This window comes from Chroicocephalus ridibundus, chromosome 3 (assembly GCF_963924245.1).
Source record: "Chroicocephalus ridibundus chromosome 3, bChrRid1.1, whole genome shotgun sequence".
Classification (NCBI taxonomy): domain Eukaryota; kingdom Metazoa; phylum Chordata; class Aves; order Charadriiformes; family Laridae; genus Chroicocephalus; species Chroicocephalus ridibundus.
Genome location: NC_086286.1, coordinates 129,227,185 through 129,245,768, shown reverse-complemented (window position 1 = coordinate 129,245,768; position 18,584 = coordinate 129,227,185). Strand labels below are relative to the sequence as shown.

The following is an 18,584-nucleotide window of genomic DNA, read 5'->3' as shown; positions in this document are numbered from 1 at the left end:
CGGCCGCCCCGGCTCGCTGGCAGAGTCACTTCCTCCGCTCGCTCGCTCGCGCGCTGGAGCGAGCCACGGGCCGCCCCGCCACCCGCCAGCGGGGAAGGGGCTGGCGGGGCAGGAGGGGGCGTCGGGGGCCGGGGGGGACCATGGCGGGGTGCCCGGCAGCACCGGTGGGGAGCCACAGCCATGCCAGCGCAGAGCAGCACCGCTCCCGAACGCCCTGCCACTGCACCGAGCTCCCACCGTGCAGTCTCTGCCGGAGACCAGCTGGCCCCGCTCCCACCCGGGGACACCGCAGCGGTGTCACTTGTGCTGGGGACACGCACACACCGGGGCAGGGGCCACCGCACAGCCATGCACCGGGAACATGCGAGCCACCGCTGACGGTCCCAGGGTGCCTGGGAGCCTCTCCTGGTGCCGGATGGCTTCCTGGTTGGGAACGGCGGCAAAGCCCGGTTCCCAGAGAGGGCACGGCTCAACTGATGGCACCGTTGCCATCAGGAGGGTGGACATAACACACCAGGCCACTGTGTGGGAGCTCCTGGCAACGAGTGAGGGCGCGTGTGGGGTGACAGAGGCTGAAGGATAAACTTCAGCATGCCCGGCTGATGGATGCCGCAGCCCCGGGAGGCCTGGACACCCACCACAGCGGTGGGACAGGCTGAGGGGACACCACGGTGCGCCAGGATCCAGCCCTGGAGCGAGCTGGCAGCATCGGTGAGATGGCTGCCCAAGAGCAAAGTCATTGGATCATCACATGGTTTGGGTGGGATGGGACTTTTAAGGACCACCCAGTGCCACCCCCTGCCCTGGGCAGGGACACCTCCCACCAGCCCAGGTTGCTCCAAGCCCCGTCCAACCTGGCCTTGAACCCCTCCAGGGATGGGGCAGCCACAGCTTCTCTGGGCAACCTGGGCCAGGGGCTCACCCCCCTCACACCAAAGAATTTCTTCCCAATATCTCATCTCAATCTCCCCTCTTCCAGTGTAAAACCCTTCCCCCTCGTCCCACGGCTCCCCTCCCTGCTCCAGAGTCCCTCCCCAGCTTTCCTGGAGCCCCTTGAGGGACTGGCAGGGGCTGGAAGGTCTCCGCGGAGCCTTCTCTTCTCCAGGCTGAACCCCCCCAGCTCTCTCAGCCTGTCCTCCCAGCAGAGGGGCTCCAGCCCTCCCAGCATCTCCGGGGCCTCCTCTGGCCCCGCTCCAACAGCTCCGTGTCTCTCCTGTGCCGAGGCCCCAGCGCTGGAGGCAGCACTGCAGGGGGGTCTCCCCCGAGCGCAGCAGAGGGGCAGAATCCCCCCCTCGCCCTGCTGCCCACGCTGCTGGGGATGCAGCCCAGGCTGCGGGGGGGTTCTGGGCTGCCAGCGCACGGTGCCGGCTCATGGCCGGTTTCTCCCCCCCCGGCACCCCCAAGCCCTTCTCTCAGGGCTGCTCTCCATCCCTCCATCCTGTAGGAGATGCCAGAGGCGCTGGAGCTGGTTCAGAAGGGCCTGTGGCAGCCCGGAGCAATGGGGAGGGGGGCAGATTGGGGGCAAGTCGAAGTGGGGCTCATGGCTGTACCCCAGAGCTCCATGCCGGGGGCTGCAGCCCGTGGGACAAGTGGGTTCCACCCCACATCGCTGATGGGAACGGGCCGGGGGTCTCTGTCCCTGCCATGGCGGGTGGAATAGGACCTGCTTCCCGCCCTGTCCTGCCCGTCCCCAGCACGCCATTGTCCCCCAGTTCCCGGCTCGCCCCGAGCCGCTGCAGGAGCCGCCCACCCTCGGGGTCCCCGGCACCGTCCCCCCACTGTGGTGCCAGGGATGAGCCACTGCTTGTGGCGGGGGCCCGGCCGCCCCCCAGCCCCGCTCCCACCCCCGGCTCGGGGCCGCATCCTGGACACCACGATGAAAACAATCGCAGGGGCTGCGTGGGCTTCCCGGGAGGAAACGGGAAGGCCGGCAACGTGCTCCAGATTAGGCGGCCGTGGGGGCCGGCAGAGGCGCGGCTGCGGGGGGCTCGGGGCGGCCGCGGGGGGCTCGGCCTGCTCCCATGCCGGGACGGGGTCTGGGAGGCCGCAGATGGGGGGCTGCTGTGCCGCCGTGGCGCCATGGCCCTGCTCAGCCCCGTCCTCGGCAGCCCCTTGCCGCCAGCATGGCAGACGCCGGCACGCCGCGCTTTATGGAAACAGGCCTCACCGCGCATCTGCCGTGACCCCCGCCGGCACGGCACCCTCGGCGTCAGGGTGGGACGGGGGCACGCGGGAGGTTGACCCTGGGAGGGGACAGGCACCGCGTCTCTGTGCACGACGGGGACACGCAGCCCCACGGCACCGCGGCGGGCATGCCCCGGCACGGCACCCACCCAAACCCTGCCGCTCCCCTACCTGGGTGGGAACCGGATCGCAGCTCACGGCCCCCGCTGCCGCTCGGACACCGCGGCCGAGCCGGGGAGGCGCAGGGGAAGGGGGGGCCGGGACCCAGCCCGTCCCCGTCCCTGAGGAGAGCCCGGCGGCGGGTCTGCCTTCCTGCCCACCCACCCGCTTCCTCCGCGCCGGCCGGGCCCTGGGAACAAGCGCTGCCTTTCTCCCGCTCCCCTCCCCTCCGCTGGGCCCCCGCCAAGGACGCTGCTCCGCCGGGAGCCCGCCGGGCTGGACGGATCCACGCCGGCCCCGCTCGCTGCCGGGGGGGACACCGGCACGGCCTTGGCTGCGGGGTGGGGGCTGGCTGTGCCGGGGGCGCATGGCGACACCGGGGACCGGTCCCCGCAGAGGGACGGGGGACAGCCCCCATGCTCCCTCAGGGAGCCTTGTGCCGACACTGGTCCCGGAGCACTGGCGGCAGCGCCAAACCCTCAGGGCCCCTGCCCGAGCCCGGGGAGCTGCCATGCGGGGGGACACGGGATGGGGCAGCCCCCAGGCCATGCCCCCTCTGCCAGGGGGAAGGTGCCGGGAGTCACCGCCATCGATGGCACCGGTGGCAGAGCCACTGGCAGAGGGGGGGCTCCTGCTGCTCAGCCCCAGCCAGGGTCGGGGACACTGGTCTTGGAGCCATGGCACGGCATAGTTTGGCACGGCATGGTTCAGCGCAGCACAGCACGGCTTGGCACAGCATGGCTCGGCATGGCTCAGAACGGCTTGGCATGGCACGGCACGGCTCAACATGGCAGCACGGTATGGTGCGGCACAGCTCAGCACGGCTCGGAACGGTTCAGGGTGGCACGGCACGGCTCACCGATACCAGTGACACCCGGCCCCACAGCATCACACCCCCGGCAAAACCCCTCCGGACCCCTGGGAAAACAGAGGGGCCGGTCACCGCCACCGGGCCAGGCTCCAGAGCTGAGCTCCGGGCCCCACGGACGCGCCGGGAAGGGAAGGTGGCAGCAGCACCGGTCCCCGGTGCCCAGACCCCTGCCAGTCCCACGCCGAGCCCCCTGTGCCGGTGAGCTCCGTCCCTGCCCCGGGCTGCGGTGGGTGCTCAGCACCCTCCTGCAACACACCTGCCCGCTGGGTCCCTGCGAGCGGGGTCCTGGGGACCCTCAGCCGGTCCCTGAAGCGCCAGACCCGTGTCCCCGTGCCACGCACCAGCTCCCCTCCCCGCTCCGGTGCCCCCAGCCAGGGGCTGCTCCGGCAGCGCCGGCACCACGGGGCTCTCCGGTGGGAGGATATTTTTAGCAGCTCACACCCGGCTGGGGCTTTCCCCGGCCTCCCGGCGGTGCCCGCGGCTTTGCCAGCTCCGCGCTTGGCAGCAGGAGTCGCCGGCCGGGCTGGCGCTGGGCACGGCGCAGGTACAACGCGCGCGGGACAGGCACCCACCACGAGCCAGCTGGCAGCACCGGGAGGTGCCCGGCGTCATGGCACCGCCGCCATCCGTCCAACCTGCTCCGGAGCTGCCGTGCCGGAGCGGGCTCCCGGGGCCGCCTGCTCCGATGGCCAGAGACCTCCTGGTTCCCAGGCTCCGTCTGTTCCTGATGACTTTCCCCATTTGTTCCCGTGCCAGCATTGTTCTTCCACTGAAGCGGCTCCCCCCGCCCCGGCACGTACCTCCCGCCCCGCCGGATTCACGGCTGGCGCTGGGAGCTCGGCCGCCCGCTCCCCCCCCGGCTGCCGGCCCCGCACCCTGTCCTGCCCCATCGCACCCCGCCAACGCCACCCCGGCTCCCCCGGCCACGATGGCTGCGTGGGCTGTGGCGATAGGACACGGGGAGATGGCTTTGAGCTGAAAGAGGGGAGATTTGGATGAGATATTGGGAAGAAATTCTTTGCTGTGAGAGGGGTGAGCCCCTGGCCCAGGTTGCCCAGAGAAGCTGTGGCTGCCCCATCCCTGGAGGGGTTCAAGGCCAGGTTGGCCGGGGCTTGGAGCAACCTGGGCTGATGGGAGGTGTCCCTGCCCAGGGCAGGGGGTGGCACTGGGGGGGCTTTTAAAGGTCCTTTCCCACCCAAACCATTCCATGATTCTATTCCGTAACTCTATGATTGCACAGATTTTGACACGTCCAAGCGCAGGATTAACCCTTTCTACAGCCCAAAACCTTTGCCAAAAGGTTTTGTCCCCTCCCAGCAGCGAAGGCGCCCCGTCCCCGATCCCTCCTCTCCCTGCCGGGGAGCTCTGCCCCTCGGTCCCCTCCCGCGGGGCCGGGGGACGCTGCCTGAGCCTGGGGTGACAACGTGCACCTTCCCTGAGGAGCTTCAGCATCAGGAGGAACCTCTGCTCCTCCTCGGAATGCCAAATTCCTGGTGGAACCAGCACTGGCCAGCCCATGGGAGGGAAGCCACCACGGTGGCTCCCCAACCGGCACCACGGCACACCACAGCTTAGGAGGGCCAAGCCACCACCTGGGCCAGTCCCCGCTGTCCCTGGGTGCCCCAAAGCCCCGAGCAACCCCTGCCACCTCCGTGCCGCGGGATGGCCGCCTGCGAGCACTGCGCCGCTCCGCTGCCCCCCGCCCAGCGGCGCCGAGGGTGCCGTGCTGGGGGTGGCATCGCCGGCGCAGCAGGAGCTGGGGAAGCTGGTGGGGGGCTCTGCCCCTCGTACTCCCATCCTCCCTGTTATCGCAGCCCGAGCGCTGCGCACCATCGCCCGGGGAGCCGGCGGCTCCGCTCCCCGCACCCCACCGGCCCCGGCAGCCGGGGGGCTGAGCGGCTTCATGGTGGTGGGGGGCAGCCCCCCAGACAGGGAGCGAATGCACAGGCAGGGCCTCGAGCGAAGCTGCACCGAGCGGAGCGCCGCTGCTGGGGCCGGGAGCGAGCGGCCGCCTGCCCCGGCACGCTGGGAGCCGGTGTCCCGCCAGCGCGGCGGTGGGGCAGGATGGACCCTGGGGGGGACGCCCCACCGCCTTCCCCCCGGCCCCCGCGCCCGGCGCCCGCTGGCTCACCTGGGCATGCTTGCGCTTCCGCCCGGGCCGCCCCGCTTTCCTCATGGGCGTCCCCGGCTCCTGCTTCTCCTCCTTGCTCTGGTTCTCCTCGGGCTCCTCTTCCCCCTGCGAGCCGGAGAGAGAGGACGGTTACGCCGCCGGCCCCGGGGCCGGGCAGCCGGGGGGTCCTGGGCTCGGCTCCGCTGCCGCTCGGGCTGCCGGCACCGCGGGTGCGCCACACGTGGCCGACGGGCGAGGCAGGAGCTCTGCCAGCATCACCAGGCCAGCGGCCCCCAGGGCACCATGAGACGGGCAATGGTGGCTCCTGCTAGGGCCTGGGCTGCGGCGCGAGCAGGGTGACCCGCCTGCACCGCGGCCGGTTCGGGGGGTCCATGCCGGCTCCCCCAACCTGCCGAATACCTGTGTGCGTGGGTCTGGGGGCTCCTGCACTGTGGCACGTGGAACGGGTTGCATGGACCCCACAGCACGGCACGGCACAGCACGGCACGGCACGGCACGGCACGGCATGGCAGGCCTGCAGGGAGCCGTGCAGCTCCCTGGGGACAAGGGCGGGCGGCTTCACCGCGGGAGCCCTGGGGGGGCCATGCACCCCCTCTCCCCGCTCTGCCCCGCAGCAGCTGCCAGCGCCGTCCCCCCTCCCCGCTGCCGTGCCCCAGCGGCGGGCGCTGGCAGGGCGCATGTGCCGCCGGAGCAGGAACGCGGCCCCGGGAAATGAACCTGCTCCCCGCGCCGAAGCCGCCGCCGCCCAAGGACTGTGGTGTGACGGCCCCCCCCCCCCCCCCCCCGGCTCCCCGTTCGGGGGGCCCGCTCCCAGCGCCGCGGGGGGACGTGCGTGCGGGGCAACGGCTGCGCGGGGCCCCCGGCGTGTCCCGCGGCGGGGCCGGTTTCACCTGAGCCCCAGAAGATCCCGGCGGCAGCAGCCAAGGCAGGAAGAGGCCGCGGAGGGGGGAGCAGGGGAAGGAGGAGAGGCCGGCGGGGGGCTGGCGAGGGAGAGGCCGGGGAGGGGATGGGGCTGGCAGCCAGACAGCGCCGACATCCAGCTGCACTTGCGCAGCCCCGCAGCCGCCGCAGGCGCCAGCTCCAGCCGCATTCCTGCCCGCCGCTGCCCGCCTTCCCCTGCGCCGGGGCCGTCGCAGGACGCAGCCGGCACATCCCCGCCGGGGTCCGGCACAAGGGTCCCGCGGAGTCGGGGCATGCCGTGCCCCATGGCCATGGCGCCCCACGGCTGCAGTGACCCATGGCTGCGATGGCCCAAAGCTGCGGTGCCCCACAACCGTGGTGACCAGCAGCTGCAGTGACTCATGGCTGTGGTGCCCCACAGCTGTGGTAACCCATGGCTGCAGTGACCCATGGCCATGGTGCCCCACGGTTACAGTGACCAATGGCTGCGGTAACCCATGGCTGCGGTGACCCATAGTCGTGGTGCACCACAGCTGCAGTGCCCCATGGCTGCGGCGACCCATGGCCATGGTGTCCCATGGCTGCAGTGCCCCATGGCTGCAATGCTCCATGGCTGAGGTGCCCCGTGGCCGCGGTCCCCCCGACCAGCTCCCCCTGGGCCACCCCCCCAATCCCAGCCGGCATCCCCCCGTGCCCCTTGTTGCCAGTCTCCCCCACTTGGGGCCGTGGTGTGGGATTGCGCGGGGTGGGAGCCACGTGCCGATTCGTCCCCAGCCACCATGGCGTCCCGCCGGCACCGCGCTCGCCCTGGCCCCGTCGCTGCGTGTCACTCGCCCGCGCGCGATGCAGGGCAGCCCCCAGCCCTGCCGTGACTGAGCCCAGCCCTGGCACCCACCAGCCCCGCGCTGTGAGCTGGGAAGCCAGGGCCGAGCGAGGAGAGGCGGCACCGCAGCAGCCGGGGGGGCTCAGCCCCGTGCCGAGCTCCGCTCCCCACGCGGTGCGGGGCAGAAAGCTTTGGGACGGGTCCAAGGACGACGTCAGGATCATGGTTCCAGCTCCATCCCCGGCGCAGGAGCCAAAGGGGGGGATTCCTGGGGGTCTCTGCCCCGCAGATCGCCCCTTGCCATGCAGCAGAGCCGGCTGGGGGGGCCAGCCAGCCCCCACCACGCACCGGCTGTGGCCGGGTCCCGAGAAGGTCCGGCGGGGTGTCAAATGCGCGGCGCTGGCACACTGGCCGTGCCAGGTGGCCGGCCCTCCCGCGGCTGGGGAGCACTGGGTGGGTGCCGGCGAGGCCAGGGGGACTCCGGGGGGTGCTCTGCAGGGTCCCCAGGCGATGCTGTCCCTCTGGGGGGGCTGCAGCCCCCTGGGGGGGTCTCTGTGCTGCCGTGTCGGTGCTCAGCCCAGCCGGCAGTGTGGGCCGGGGCTCCATTCTGCTCCTCACGCTGCGGCACGAGAAATGCCGCTGGGGCAGCTGGATCGAGGGATGCCGCGGGGTGGGGGGCAGCGGGGGTCCCCGCTGCAGAGACAGGAGCGCACAGGGACAAGGCGAGCTCCCAGCGAGCCGTCCCCACTGCTGCGGGGCCGGGGCTCAGCAGGGTCCCTGCACCGCCGAGCTGGGGGACGCGGGGCCGGGGTGGCACCGGGACGGCAGGGACCCCGCCGGGGCATGGCCGGCACCCCAAAAGCCAGGCAGGCGCCAGAGAAGCAGAGACGCAGCGCCGGCGCGGGCAGGGCTGGTGCAAAGGGCTGCGAGGGGGACGCGCTCCCCACGGCCTGGCACAGGGGTGCCGGTGCCGCAGCCCCTTGCTGCCCGCTGGGAGCTGAGTCACCCCCCGAAAATCCCCCCGCTGCCCTTCTCCCGGGGCTCGGCCCGGCGCGGGGCCGCTCGGCACGTCCCCGATGCGCCGCGCTCCTGCGCCGCTGCCAAGCAACAACCCAGAGGGGAACCACCGCCGAGGAGGAGGAGGAGGAGGAGGAGGAGGAGAAGCTGCTGCATGATGCAGTGCTGGCCCTGCAGCCGCGGCGCCGGGTCCCAGCTCCCGGCTGCACCAGGAGCAGGGAGCCCTTGGCGGCGGAGGGACACCAGCCTGGGGGGGCAGGAGAATTGGGGGGCAGAGACACCCCCTTACGCGGGGGCTGGAGCTCAGCCTCGCCTGACGGGTGCCGAGGCTGGCTGGCACCGGCGCAATCCGCGGTGCCGCGGGTGTCGCGGGACGGCCTCGTCCTCCATGCCTTGGGCGGAGGTGACCTCCGCGCGTGGCTGCGGGGAGGCGACGCCGCGTCCCGGCGGGGTCAGCCCAGGACACGGCTCAGCCGGGCGTGCTCGCCACCTGCTCGCTGCCAGCTCACGTGGGTCGCTGGCACCCCGGGGACCGGCACCGGTCCTGCTGGCCGGGGTGCGCCAGGCTGCGCCGCAGGCACCCGTTTCTCCCATGGCTCTCCCCTGCAGCCCCCCCTGTGCCACGGCCCCACTCCTCCACAACCGCACCAAAACACAGGATGGGCCACCACGCTCACGCTCCCGGCGCTGGCGACCCGCTCCGGCACAACCTGGCGCGAGGGAAGGCACGGGACTGACCGACTGACCCCTGCTTTCCTCGTCCCCCCCCCAGGTTGTACCAAAAACGTGCTGGGCACGTCCCACAGGACACACGGCTCGGCCAGGAGCCACGGCTGGAGGACGGAGAGCACCAGGTGCCTGACCCGGCGTGGGAGGCACGGCACGGCACGGCCACCGTGGCTGAGCCAGCCTGGGGGACCTCAGATGACCCTGACGCCCCGCTGCCCGCAGTGGGACAGGGTCCAGCCCGTCCCCACGGCCTCGCCTGGCCCCCGCGCCCGCCAGGATGCCTCTCCTCTCCGCGGGAGGAGCCGTGCCTTTGCCGGCACCGGGAGCAGCCGCGCCGGCCCGGCGTGTGGCCGAGGGAGCACCGGGGATGCGGTCAGACCCCCCCCAAAGCCAGTGCAAGCCCCCACACTGCCCAGCCCCGCTCCGTTTGGGGGGCAGGTCCCTGCTGGGGGGGCACGTAGCGGGGATGGGGGTCCATCCGCAGGGACCACGAGCCCCTGGCACGGTGTGGCGATGAGCGTGCCGCCTGTGCCGCCCAACGTGGGGGGGTCCCTCCCAAGCCCATCGCACGTGGGGAGGCAGGAGGAGGCACAGGGACCCCTGAACCCCCCCGAACGGCAACGAGGGCTCAAGCCGGGCAGTGGCGAGGCCACGGGGCCACCTCTTGCTGCGCGCCCCGCGTCCCCCTCCCACTGCCCCACAGCCTGGGACAGGCACCCACCGCCCGCCCCAGCGCCGGGGCAGCCCCCAACCCTCCGCTCTCCACCATCACGGCGACGCCCTCCCCGCAGCCGGGAGGCGACAGCAGGTCTCCGCTTCCCCGTGTGTCCCCCCCCGCGCTCCCCCACCGCCAGGAATAGCTCAATCCGCACTAATCCCGGCTGCGGCTCAGGGCTCGGCGCTCCCCACCGCGGCGAGGGGGGAGCGGGGCTGCCGTGCGCCTGGGGGGATCCCGCACCCCCTTTTCCAACGCGTCAGCGCTGGCCAGGAGCGAGCCGGACCCCAGAGCCCACCGCCATCCCGGTGTCCAGCGACGGGGACAGCCTCGGCGTGAGCAGCGCCCCCCCGGCCGCCCCCCTTGCACCCCGGACCTTACCTTGTGCGTGTCGAGCGCCTCGCGGTCCGGAGCGGGGCTGCTGGCGTCGAGGGTCCCGCTGGATGGCATGGTGGGGAGCGAGGGCGGGCACCTGGGACCGTCGTCACCTCTTCAGCACCAAAGCGGACCCCGCCGCCGCGCTCGGGTCTCTGCGCCGAGGAGGGGGTGCGGGAGCCGTCGCCCACCGCAGCGGCCACCCCTGCGTCCCGCCGCCTGCCTGGATCCTCCTGCGCTGCGGGAAGGGGAGAGGGACGGGGTGAGGGGGGAGCGCCGGCCGCGCGGCCCCCGCACCGCGCCCCACACCCCGACAATTATTAACGCGCCACAACCTTGACTGGGCCCTCGGCCCCAGCGTCGCCCCCGGCACGCGGCCGGGACCCGGCCCCGCCGGCTGCGGGGTGCATGGCGTAGGGTGCAGAGTGCACCATATGAGCTGCATGGCGTGGGGTGCACAGGCACCGTATGACCTGCGTGGCATGGGCTGCGTGGCATGGCGTGGGGTGCGTGGTGCACCGTGTGAGCTGCACGGCGCGGGGTGCATGGCATGGGGTGCACGGCGCACCGTGTCAGCTGCATGGCGCGGGGTGCATGTTGGGGGGTGCACGGTGCTGGCCGCAGCGGCGTGGGCTGGGGTGCACAGAGCACCGCGTGAGCTGCATGGCTCCGGGTGCATGGCGTGGGGTGCAGGGCGCACCGTGTCAGCTGCATGGCGCCGGGTGCAGGGTGCAGGGGCAGGGTGTGGGGTGCAGGAGGCAGGGTGACAGGTGCAGCACGCTGGGTGTGGGGTGGAGGATGCTGGGTGCACGGTGCGGGGCGTACGGGTCGAGTGCAGGGTGCACTGTGTGCGGTGAACGGGCAGGGTGCCGGGAGTGGGGTGCCGGGTGGAGGATGTGGGGTGCATAGTGCAGGGTGCAGGGGCAGAGCGCTGGGTGCAGGCAGGGCCCCGCGGGTGCAGGGAGCACGGTGCAGGATGTGGGGTGCAGGGGGCAGGGGCAGGGTGCAGGCAGGATGTGGGCAGGGTGTAGGGTGCGGGATGCAGGATGCGGGGTGGGGGATGCAGGGTGTGGGGTGCAGGGAGCACAGCGCAGGCTGCGGGGTGTGGGGTGCAGGGGTGGGGTGTGGGTGTGGGCAGAGTGCAGGGTGCGGGGTGCAGGATGGGGGTGCAGGGTGCAGGGGCAGGGTGCGGGCAGGGTGTAGGATGCGGGATGCAGGGAGCACAGGGCAGGATGCGGGGTGCAGGGTGCAGTCAGGATGCAGGGTGCAGGATGCAGGGTGCGGGGTGCGGGGTGTGAGCCGGCTGCAGGGTGCGGGATGCAGGGTGCGGGGTGCAGGGCAGGGTGTGGGGTGCAGGGCAGGATGAGGGCAGGATGCAGGGTGCAGGATGTGGGGTGCAGTCAGGGTGCGGGATGCAGGGTGCGGGGTGCAGGGCAGGATGTGGGATGCAGGGTGCGGGATGCGGGGTACAGGGTGTGGGGCGCAGGATGTGGGATGCAGGGCAGGATGCGGGTACAGGCTGTGGGGTGCAGGGCAGGGTGCAGGCAGGATGCAGGGTGCGGGATGTGGGATGCAGGGCAGGATGTGGGTGCTGGGTGCGGGATGCAGGGTGCGGGGTGCAGGGCAGGGTGTGGGGTGCAGGGCAGGATGAGGGCAGGATGCAGGGTGCAGGATGTGGGGTGCAGTCAGGGTGCGGGATGCAGGGTGCGGGGTGCAGGGCAGGATGCGGGATGCAGGGTGCGGGATGCGGGGTACAGGGTGTGGGGCGCAGGATGTGGGATGCAGGGCAGGATGCGGGTACAGGCTGTGGGGTGCAGGGCAGGGTGCAGGCAGGATGCAGGGTGCGGGATGTGGGATGCAGGGCAGGATGTGGGTGCTGGGTGCGGGATGCAGGATGCGGGGTGCAGGGCAGGGTGCAGGATGTGAGGTGCGGGATGTGGGTGCTGGGTGCGGGGTGCAGGGCAGGGTGCTGGGTGTAGGGTGCAGGATGCAGAATGCGGGTGCAGGGTGCAGGGCAGGGTGTGGGGTGCAGGATGCGGGGTGCAGGATCCGGGTGCTGGGTGCGGGGTGCAGGATGCGGGTGCGGGTGTGGGGTGCAGGGCAGGGTGTGGGGTGCGGGATGCAGGATGCGGGGTGCAGGGTGCGGGGTGCAGGGTATGGGTGTGGGGTGCAGGGCAGGGTGTGGGGTGCGGGATGCAGGATGCGGGGTGCAGAGCAGGGTGCGGGTGTGGGGTGCAGGGCAGGGTGTGGGGTGCGGGATGCAGGGTGCGGGGTGCAGGGTGCGGATGCAGGGTGCAGGGCAGGGTGCGGGGTGCAGGGTGCGGGGTGCAGAGCGCGGGCAGGCCCCGCGGTGCGGGGCGGGGGGGGGCAGCCCCACACCTGTTGCCATGGCAAACGCCGCATTCGCCATGGCCGGGGCTGCTGTTGCCTTTGGCACCGGAGCTGCGGTTTGTTTCTAGAGCTTTCCAGCCGCAGCCGGCGGGCGGGGGGTGCCGGGAACAGCCGCCAGCCCCGCACGGCCCCGCGGCGGGGGGGGCTGCACCCCCGCACCCCGCGCGGGGAACCCCGGGGGCCGGGCCGGGGCGGGGAAGGGAAGGGGGGGCTCGGCGGTGCCGGTTCCCCCCAGCGCGGCCCCGCACGCGGGCAGGGCTGGGGGTGGGACGTGGGCGGGGGGGGGGTGGTGGGTGCAGGTTGGGGGTGCGGGGGGGGCGGTGCAGGTGCAGGATGCGGGCCGGGGGTGCTGGGTGCGGGCTGGGGGTGCGGGAGTGGGATGGGAGATGTGGGCTGGGGGCGCAGGATACGGGCTGGGGGTGCTGGGCGCAGGATGGGACCTGGGGGCGCGGGGGGGGGGGGGGGGATGGGAGACGAGGGCTGGGGGTGCGGGGTCCGGGCTGGGGGTGCAGGTGCAGGATGCGGGCTGGGGGTGCTGGGTGCGGGCTGGGGGTGCAGGATGGGACCTGGGGGTGCAGGATGGGGGTGTGGGGTGCAGGATGAGGGCTGGGGGTGCGGGGTGCGGGCTGGGGGTGTGGGATGCAGGAGCAGGATGGGACCTGGGGGTGCAGGATGGGGATGGGAGGTTTGGGCTGGGGGTGCTGGGTGCGGGCTGGAACCTGGGGGTGCGGGGGGGGGTTGCAGGGTGTGGGATGGGGCCGTGGGTGCGGGCTGGGGGGGGGGCCAGGCCACCTGCGGGACCCGGGGAAGGGCTTCCCCATCCCTGGCCCCAGCCCGGGGCACCATCCCCGCCACCCTCTGCCGCGCCGGGCCTGCCCGCGCCTGTTCCCCGCCGAGCCCCGGCACCCACCGCTGCCGGCCTCACCCCGCGCTGGCACCCTGGGCACCGTGGTGCCCCTTGGTGAGGGGCCAGTAGCCGGCACCGAGCACCCCGAGCACCCGCACGCCACCGCTTTGGGCCCCCATCTCTCAGCCGCTGTGCCGCCAGCACCATGGCATGCTGCTCGGCACAGCCGTGGCACGCGGTTCGGCATGGCACGGCACGGCACAGCATGGCATGTGGTTTGGCATGGCATGGTATGGTATAGCATGGTGTAGCACAGCATGGCACACGGTTCGGTACGGCATGGCACGGCACGGTACGGCACGGCACGGCACACAGTTCAGCACAGCGTGGCACGGCGTGGCACGCCATTTGGCACAGCACAGCGTGGCACCCCGTCCCCGCGTCCCCCCCTGCGAGCCGCCTCCCCAGGGTGCTGGCCATGGCTCTGGCGGTGCCCCCGGTCCTGCCCGTGCCCCCCGCAGCCCCCAGCCCCGCTCGCGCCACGCTGTGCCTTGGCAAAGCCCCGGCGGCGGGCACGGGAGGACACGTGCCACCAGGAAGCGCCCGGGGACACCCCGGCTGCACCCAGGCACCCCCGCGGCAGGGGCACCCCGGGGTCCCCCCCCAGTGCCGGTGTCCCCGCTGCCCGGCGCGTCCCTGCCTCCGCGTCCCCACAAGCCCTAGAAAATGGCTCGGCCGCCCCCGGCCCCCATCGCAGCGGGGGTCCCTCGGGCAGCCCCCCCCTGCCCTCCGGCGTCCCCGGTGCCCGGGGAGCGCGGCAGCGAGCCGCCCCGCTCGGCGCTGCCGAAGGGCCAGCTCGCGGGCTTTGATTCGCTTCCAGCAAACATGGTCTCCAAACGCACTAAAAATAGTTGGGCTGCGTACAAACCCCGCGGCAGCCCCGGCCCGGCGCCCGCCGAACAAAGCCGAGGAGAAGCCGGCGGTACCGGCCACCTCCCGCGCCCCCGGCCCCAACCGCCGGCACCGCGGGGCGAGCGTGGCTCTGCCGGAGGGTGGGTAACGCCACGGGCCCCCCCCGGCACCGCCGTCCCCGCTTCCCCGCGCTCTTACCCGTCCGAGGCTCGCCCGCCACGGCGGGCTGGGACGGGACGGGGGGCTGCGGCACCGTGTCACCGCGCTAGGCCACCGAGACCCTCCTCCGGGGCATCCCCTCGCCGATGCGGTGGTGGTGGCGGCGGTGGGGGGACCAGACCCTCGTCCGGCGCTCGCCGCCGAAGCGCGGGGAGGGACTCGTCGCGTTGCCGGCTGCCGCCCTATTTAACGGCTGGGGCTGACCTGAGGGCTGACGGGGAGCGGGGGAACCCGCAACCCCAACCCGCGCCGTGCCGCTCCCGCACGGCAGGGCCCCGGCGAGTCACGCTCGCCGCACGGCAGAGGCGTTCCAAAGTAGGTTACCTGCGCTGGATGGATGAGACACGCGGCGTTGATGGCGGGGGGGGGGTGGTGGTGGTGGTGGTGGTGGTGGTGGTGGTGGTGGGGAGGGGGATGGAAAGAAAAAAATTGAAAAAAAAATAAAAAAACCCGCCTTTTTTATATTTAGGGACCTCGCCGTTGCCGTGCCGCAGCCGGGAACCCGCAGAAAGCCAAACGGCCATTTTAGGTGACGGCGAGCGGGGTCCCCATGCCGGTGGCGGGTGACACCTTCACTGCAGTGTCGTCCCCCTCCCCTCCCTCCTCCTGTCCTAACGTGACCCCGCGTGCAGCATCCCCCAGCGCGGTGACACCCACCGGGTTTGGATGGGGTCCCTCGTGCGTCCCCACCGCCGGAGGCGGTGGGGACGCACGAGGGACCCCATCCAAACGCCTCTCCCGTGACAAGTGCCGCAGCGTATTATTATTGTTGTTGTCACTTTGAGTCACCGCCACCCCCGGGCAGCCGCGCTCCTCCTCCTCCTCCTCCCTCCCAGCACCGGGGAAGAAGTTCAGGATTGACTCAGAGGGGACGGGGTGGGGGGGGGGGAGCTGCGGCCGTGAGTCACCCCCCACCCCCTGAGCCCCCCGCCCCTGACTCACGGTGGGGCGCTCCCCCCCCACCACCACCGCCCACGGCACCCACCACCCCCCCCGCCCCGTGGGTGCTGCTGGCAGGGGGCAACCGGGGACGGGGTGGGCGTCCCCCGGGGCCCGAAAATTCAGCCCGGCGGCGGCAGGTCCCCGGGCATCGCCTCCGACAGATGGTTGCGCCGAAACCACCGTCGGCGTGGGCAAAGCGTTGACCTCATCGCCCCGAATTAGAACTTCGGAGCAAAATATTTGGCCACGCTGCTGGGGGCGGTGGCGGGGGGGTGGTGGTGGTGGTGGTGCACGGGGCGGGCAGGGGACACGGGGAGCGCTGCCATGTCCCGCGGGGGCTTTGAGGGGACGAGGCGGTGGTGAGGGCTGGGGGGTGCTCGCAGCGGGCGCCCTCCGCTCCCCAACACGCACCCAGCGCGGAGGGGGGAACCCAGGTTGGCTGGCACCGCTGAACCGGCCCCACGCTGCACCCTGGGGAGGGATGCGCTGCACCGCGCTGCGCCGGGGAGGGACGCGCTGCACCCCAGGGAGTGATGCACTGCACGACACTGCACCCCGGGGAGCGATACGTTGCCCGCACTGCACCCCAGGGAGGGATGCGCTGCCCACACTGCACACTGGGGAGCCATGAACTGCACCACACGGCACCCCCGGGAGCAATGCACTGCCCGCACTGCACCCTTGGGAGGGATGCACTGCATCACGCTGCCCCTCAGGGAGCGATGCACTGCACCGAGGAGCCATGAACTGAACCACGCTGCACCCCAGAGAGTGATGCGCTGCCTGCGCTGCTCCCCAGGGAGGGATGCGCTGCACCACGCTGTACCCCAGGGAGCGATGCGCTGCCTGCGCTGGGGAGCCATGAACTGCACCACACTGCACCCTGCGAGCGACGCACTGGCCTGCACTGCACCGGGCAGCGATGCACTGCCTTGCACTGCACCCTACGGAGTGAGGCACTGCCTGCGCTGCTCTCCAGGGAGGGATGCGCTGCCCTCACTGCACCCTGGGGAGCGACGCACCGCCCTCGCTGCACCGGGCAGCGATGCACTGCCCCGCACCGCGAAGCCACGCCACGAGCAGACCGAAGCCCAGGCTGCAGCCCTGAACGCAGCCAGCTCCTGCCAGGCGGGAGCACGAGCCAGGGCTGGGGGCAGCCGAAACCGCTGGTGGGACGGTGACGCGCGCGGCAGAGCCAGCACCGGGACGGTGCAAACCCGGCAGGGGGCACGAGGCGCCGCGGCCACGCTGCCAGAGGCTCGACATGCCTAGGTTATTGTGGGGGGGAAAAAAAGGCGGTGAGATGATGGAGATTTGGAACAAGATGTTCTTCAAGGTCCCTTCCAACCCCAACCATTCTGCGATGCGATGGCGGGGAGCGAGTGCCGTTGCGGGCAGGGCCCCGGGCACCACCAAAACCCTCCAGCTGGCAGCGGAGCAGGGCCGGGAGCTGCGCCGGGGCGATTCCAACCGGCAACCAGGTACGCGCTTTGAACTGGGAAGGGCGGTTAACCGCGGGAACAGGCCCAACCGGCGCTGGCGCGTTCCCGCGCGTGCCGAGCCCTGCGGCGGGAGCGCGGTGGGGAAGCGGGATGGCGGCTCGGCTCCACATGCCCCGGGGCCCCCGCTGCCCGGCGTGGCACCAGTTGGCGTTCAGACAGCATTAAAAACCCAAACCAACGCGCGGCCTCGAGGGCGAGCGGGTCCCGGAGCAAACCCGAGAGCAGGCACCATCTCCGACGCCGTGACACCGCATGCCCAGATGCTGCCAGCTCCTCCCGCGGAGCCGCCGGGGCACGCGTGCAGCTGGCACACGCGTGTCCTGGCCACACACACACGCGCGTGCTGGCGGCTCCCCGGCAAGCCCGCGCGCTTTCCCCTGCGGCTGCTGCAGGGTGCCGTACGCTCACTGATGGCCCAGCCTGCCCGGTGCAGGCAGCGACGCAGGCAGCGCCCGTGGGAAGGGACACGCAGATGTGCAGCCCTAAAAATACCCGTAGGAAAACCACCACCTGAAGCAGCACAGACCGTCACCGAGCGGCACAGACGTCGCCGGTGCCTGGCAGCTCGGCGGTCACGTAGGCAGGCAGGGGGACGGCGGGCGGCGAGCGGCACGGGCACCGGCATCCCGCCTTTCCTCGAGAGGCGGCGGGCGCTGCATGTCACGAAAAGAGGCTCTCGCTAGGAAGTTTCGTGCTGAGTCAGCACGAAAGGCCAGTGCAGGCGCGGGAGCTGCCGGGAGCCGCCGGCGGCTACGACAACATCCACTGCCCTCCGGCTGCCCGCCGCCGTTGCAGGGTCTGGGGTCTCCATCCCGGGGTCCCTGTGGGGCGCCCGCCGGCTCCTGCCACCGCGCAACGGGGCGCAGCGATGCAAGAGCCCCGGACGCCAATCCCGTGGTGACACCGCCGACGTCACACAAAGGGAAGAAATAAAGAAAGAGGAACTGAGCGCAGGGGAACAGCTCGTCCCACTCGCCCGCGGGGTCGCGCAGCCCGATGCCCCCAGCCCGGGGAGTGAGAGGGAGGGAAGGGGGGTGCCAGCGGGAGGGCTGGGTGCAGGCAGGGTGCAGGCAGCGGTGCAGGCAGAGGAGCAGGCAGCAGTGTAGGCAGGGTGCAGGCAGCAGGCAGGCAGAGAAGCAGGCAGCGTTTCAGGCAGCAGTGCAGGCAGGGGTGCAGGCAGGGTGCAGGCTGGACACAAGCAGCAGTGCAGGCAGAGTGCAGGCAAGGCAGGGTGCAGACAGGGCGCAGGCAGCAGTGCAGGCAGAAGAGCAGGCAAGGGTGCAGGCAGGGTGCACCAGGGCGCAGGCAGGGCACAGGCAGGGCAGGATGCTGGCAGGGTGCAGGCAAGGTGCAGGCAGGGCAAGAGTGCAAGCAACAGTGCAGGCAGGGGGTGAAGGCAGGACACAGGCAGGGCACAGGCAGCAGTGCAGGCAGGGTGCAGGCAGAGGAGCAGGCAGGGAGCCGGCAGGGCACAGGCAGCAGTGCAGGCAGGGTGCAGGCAGAGGAGCAGGCAGGGGGTGCAGGCAGGGCACAGGCAGCAGTGCAGGCAGGGTGCAGGCAGAGGAGCAGGCAGGGAGCAGGCAGGGGGTGCAGGCAGGGCACAGGCAGCAGTGCAGGCAGGGTGCAGGCAGAGGAGCAGGCAGGGAGCAGGCAGGGGGTGCAGGCAGGGCACAGGCAGCAGTGCAGGCAGCGGTGCAGGCAGGAGGTGCAGGCAGGACGCAGGCAGCGGTGCAAGCAGCAGGGAGCGCGCTGCCAGGCCTCTGCCCCGCGCCGCCCCCTCCCCGCCGGGGCTGCGGCTCCTCCTGCCCGCGGGGGGGGATTTTTTGGTGCAAAAAATAGAACTTTTGGCAGGCGCCCGCCAGCCCGA

The 18,584-nt window shown here is 72.2% G+C and overlaps 1 protein-coding gene across 2 annotated transcripts in view; it reads right to left on the bottom strand.

The window, feature by feature from the left end:
* DNMT3A (DNA methyltransferase 3 alpha) overlaps positions 1 to 14,548 on the bottom strand; it is a 46,259-nt gene extending 31,711 nt beyond the window's left edge. Inside the window, exons 1-3 of one of the 2 annotated variants that reach the window (XM_063330812.1) lie at positions 14,253 to 14,548; positions 9,911 to 10,142; positions 5,346 to 5,450 (exon numbers count right to left, since the gene is read on the bottom strand). In XM_063330812.1, the coding sequence (XP_063186882.1) occupies positions 5,346 to 5,450; positions 9,911 to 9,979 (174 nt within the window). In that variant the 5' untranslated portion in view covers positions 9,980 to 10,142; positions 14,253 to 14,548. The remainder of the gene's footprint in view (positions 1 to 5,345; positions 5,451 to 9,910; positions 10,143 to 14,252) is intronic. The other variant, XM_063330811.1, reaches the window with a different exon arrangement.
* Positions 14,549 to 18,584: the final 4,036 nt, after the last annotated feature.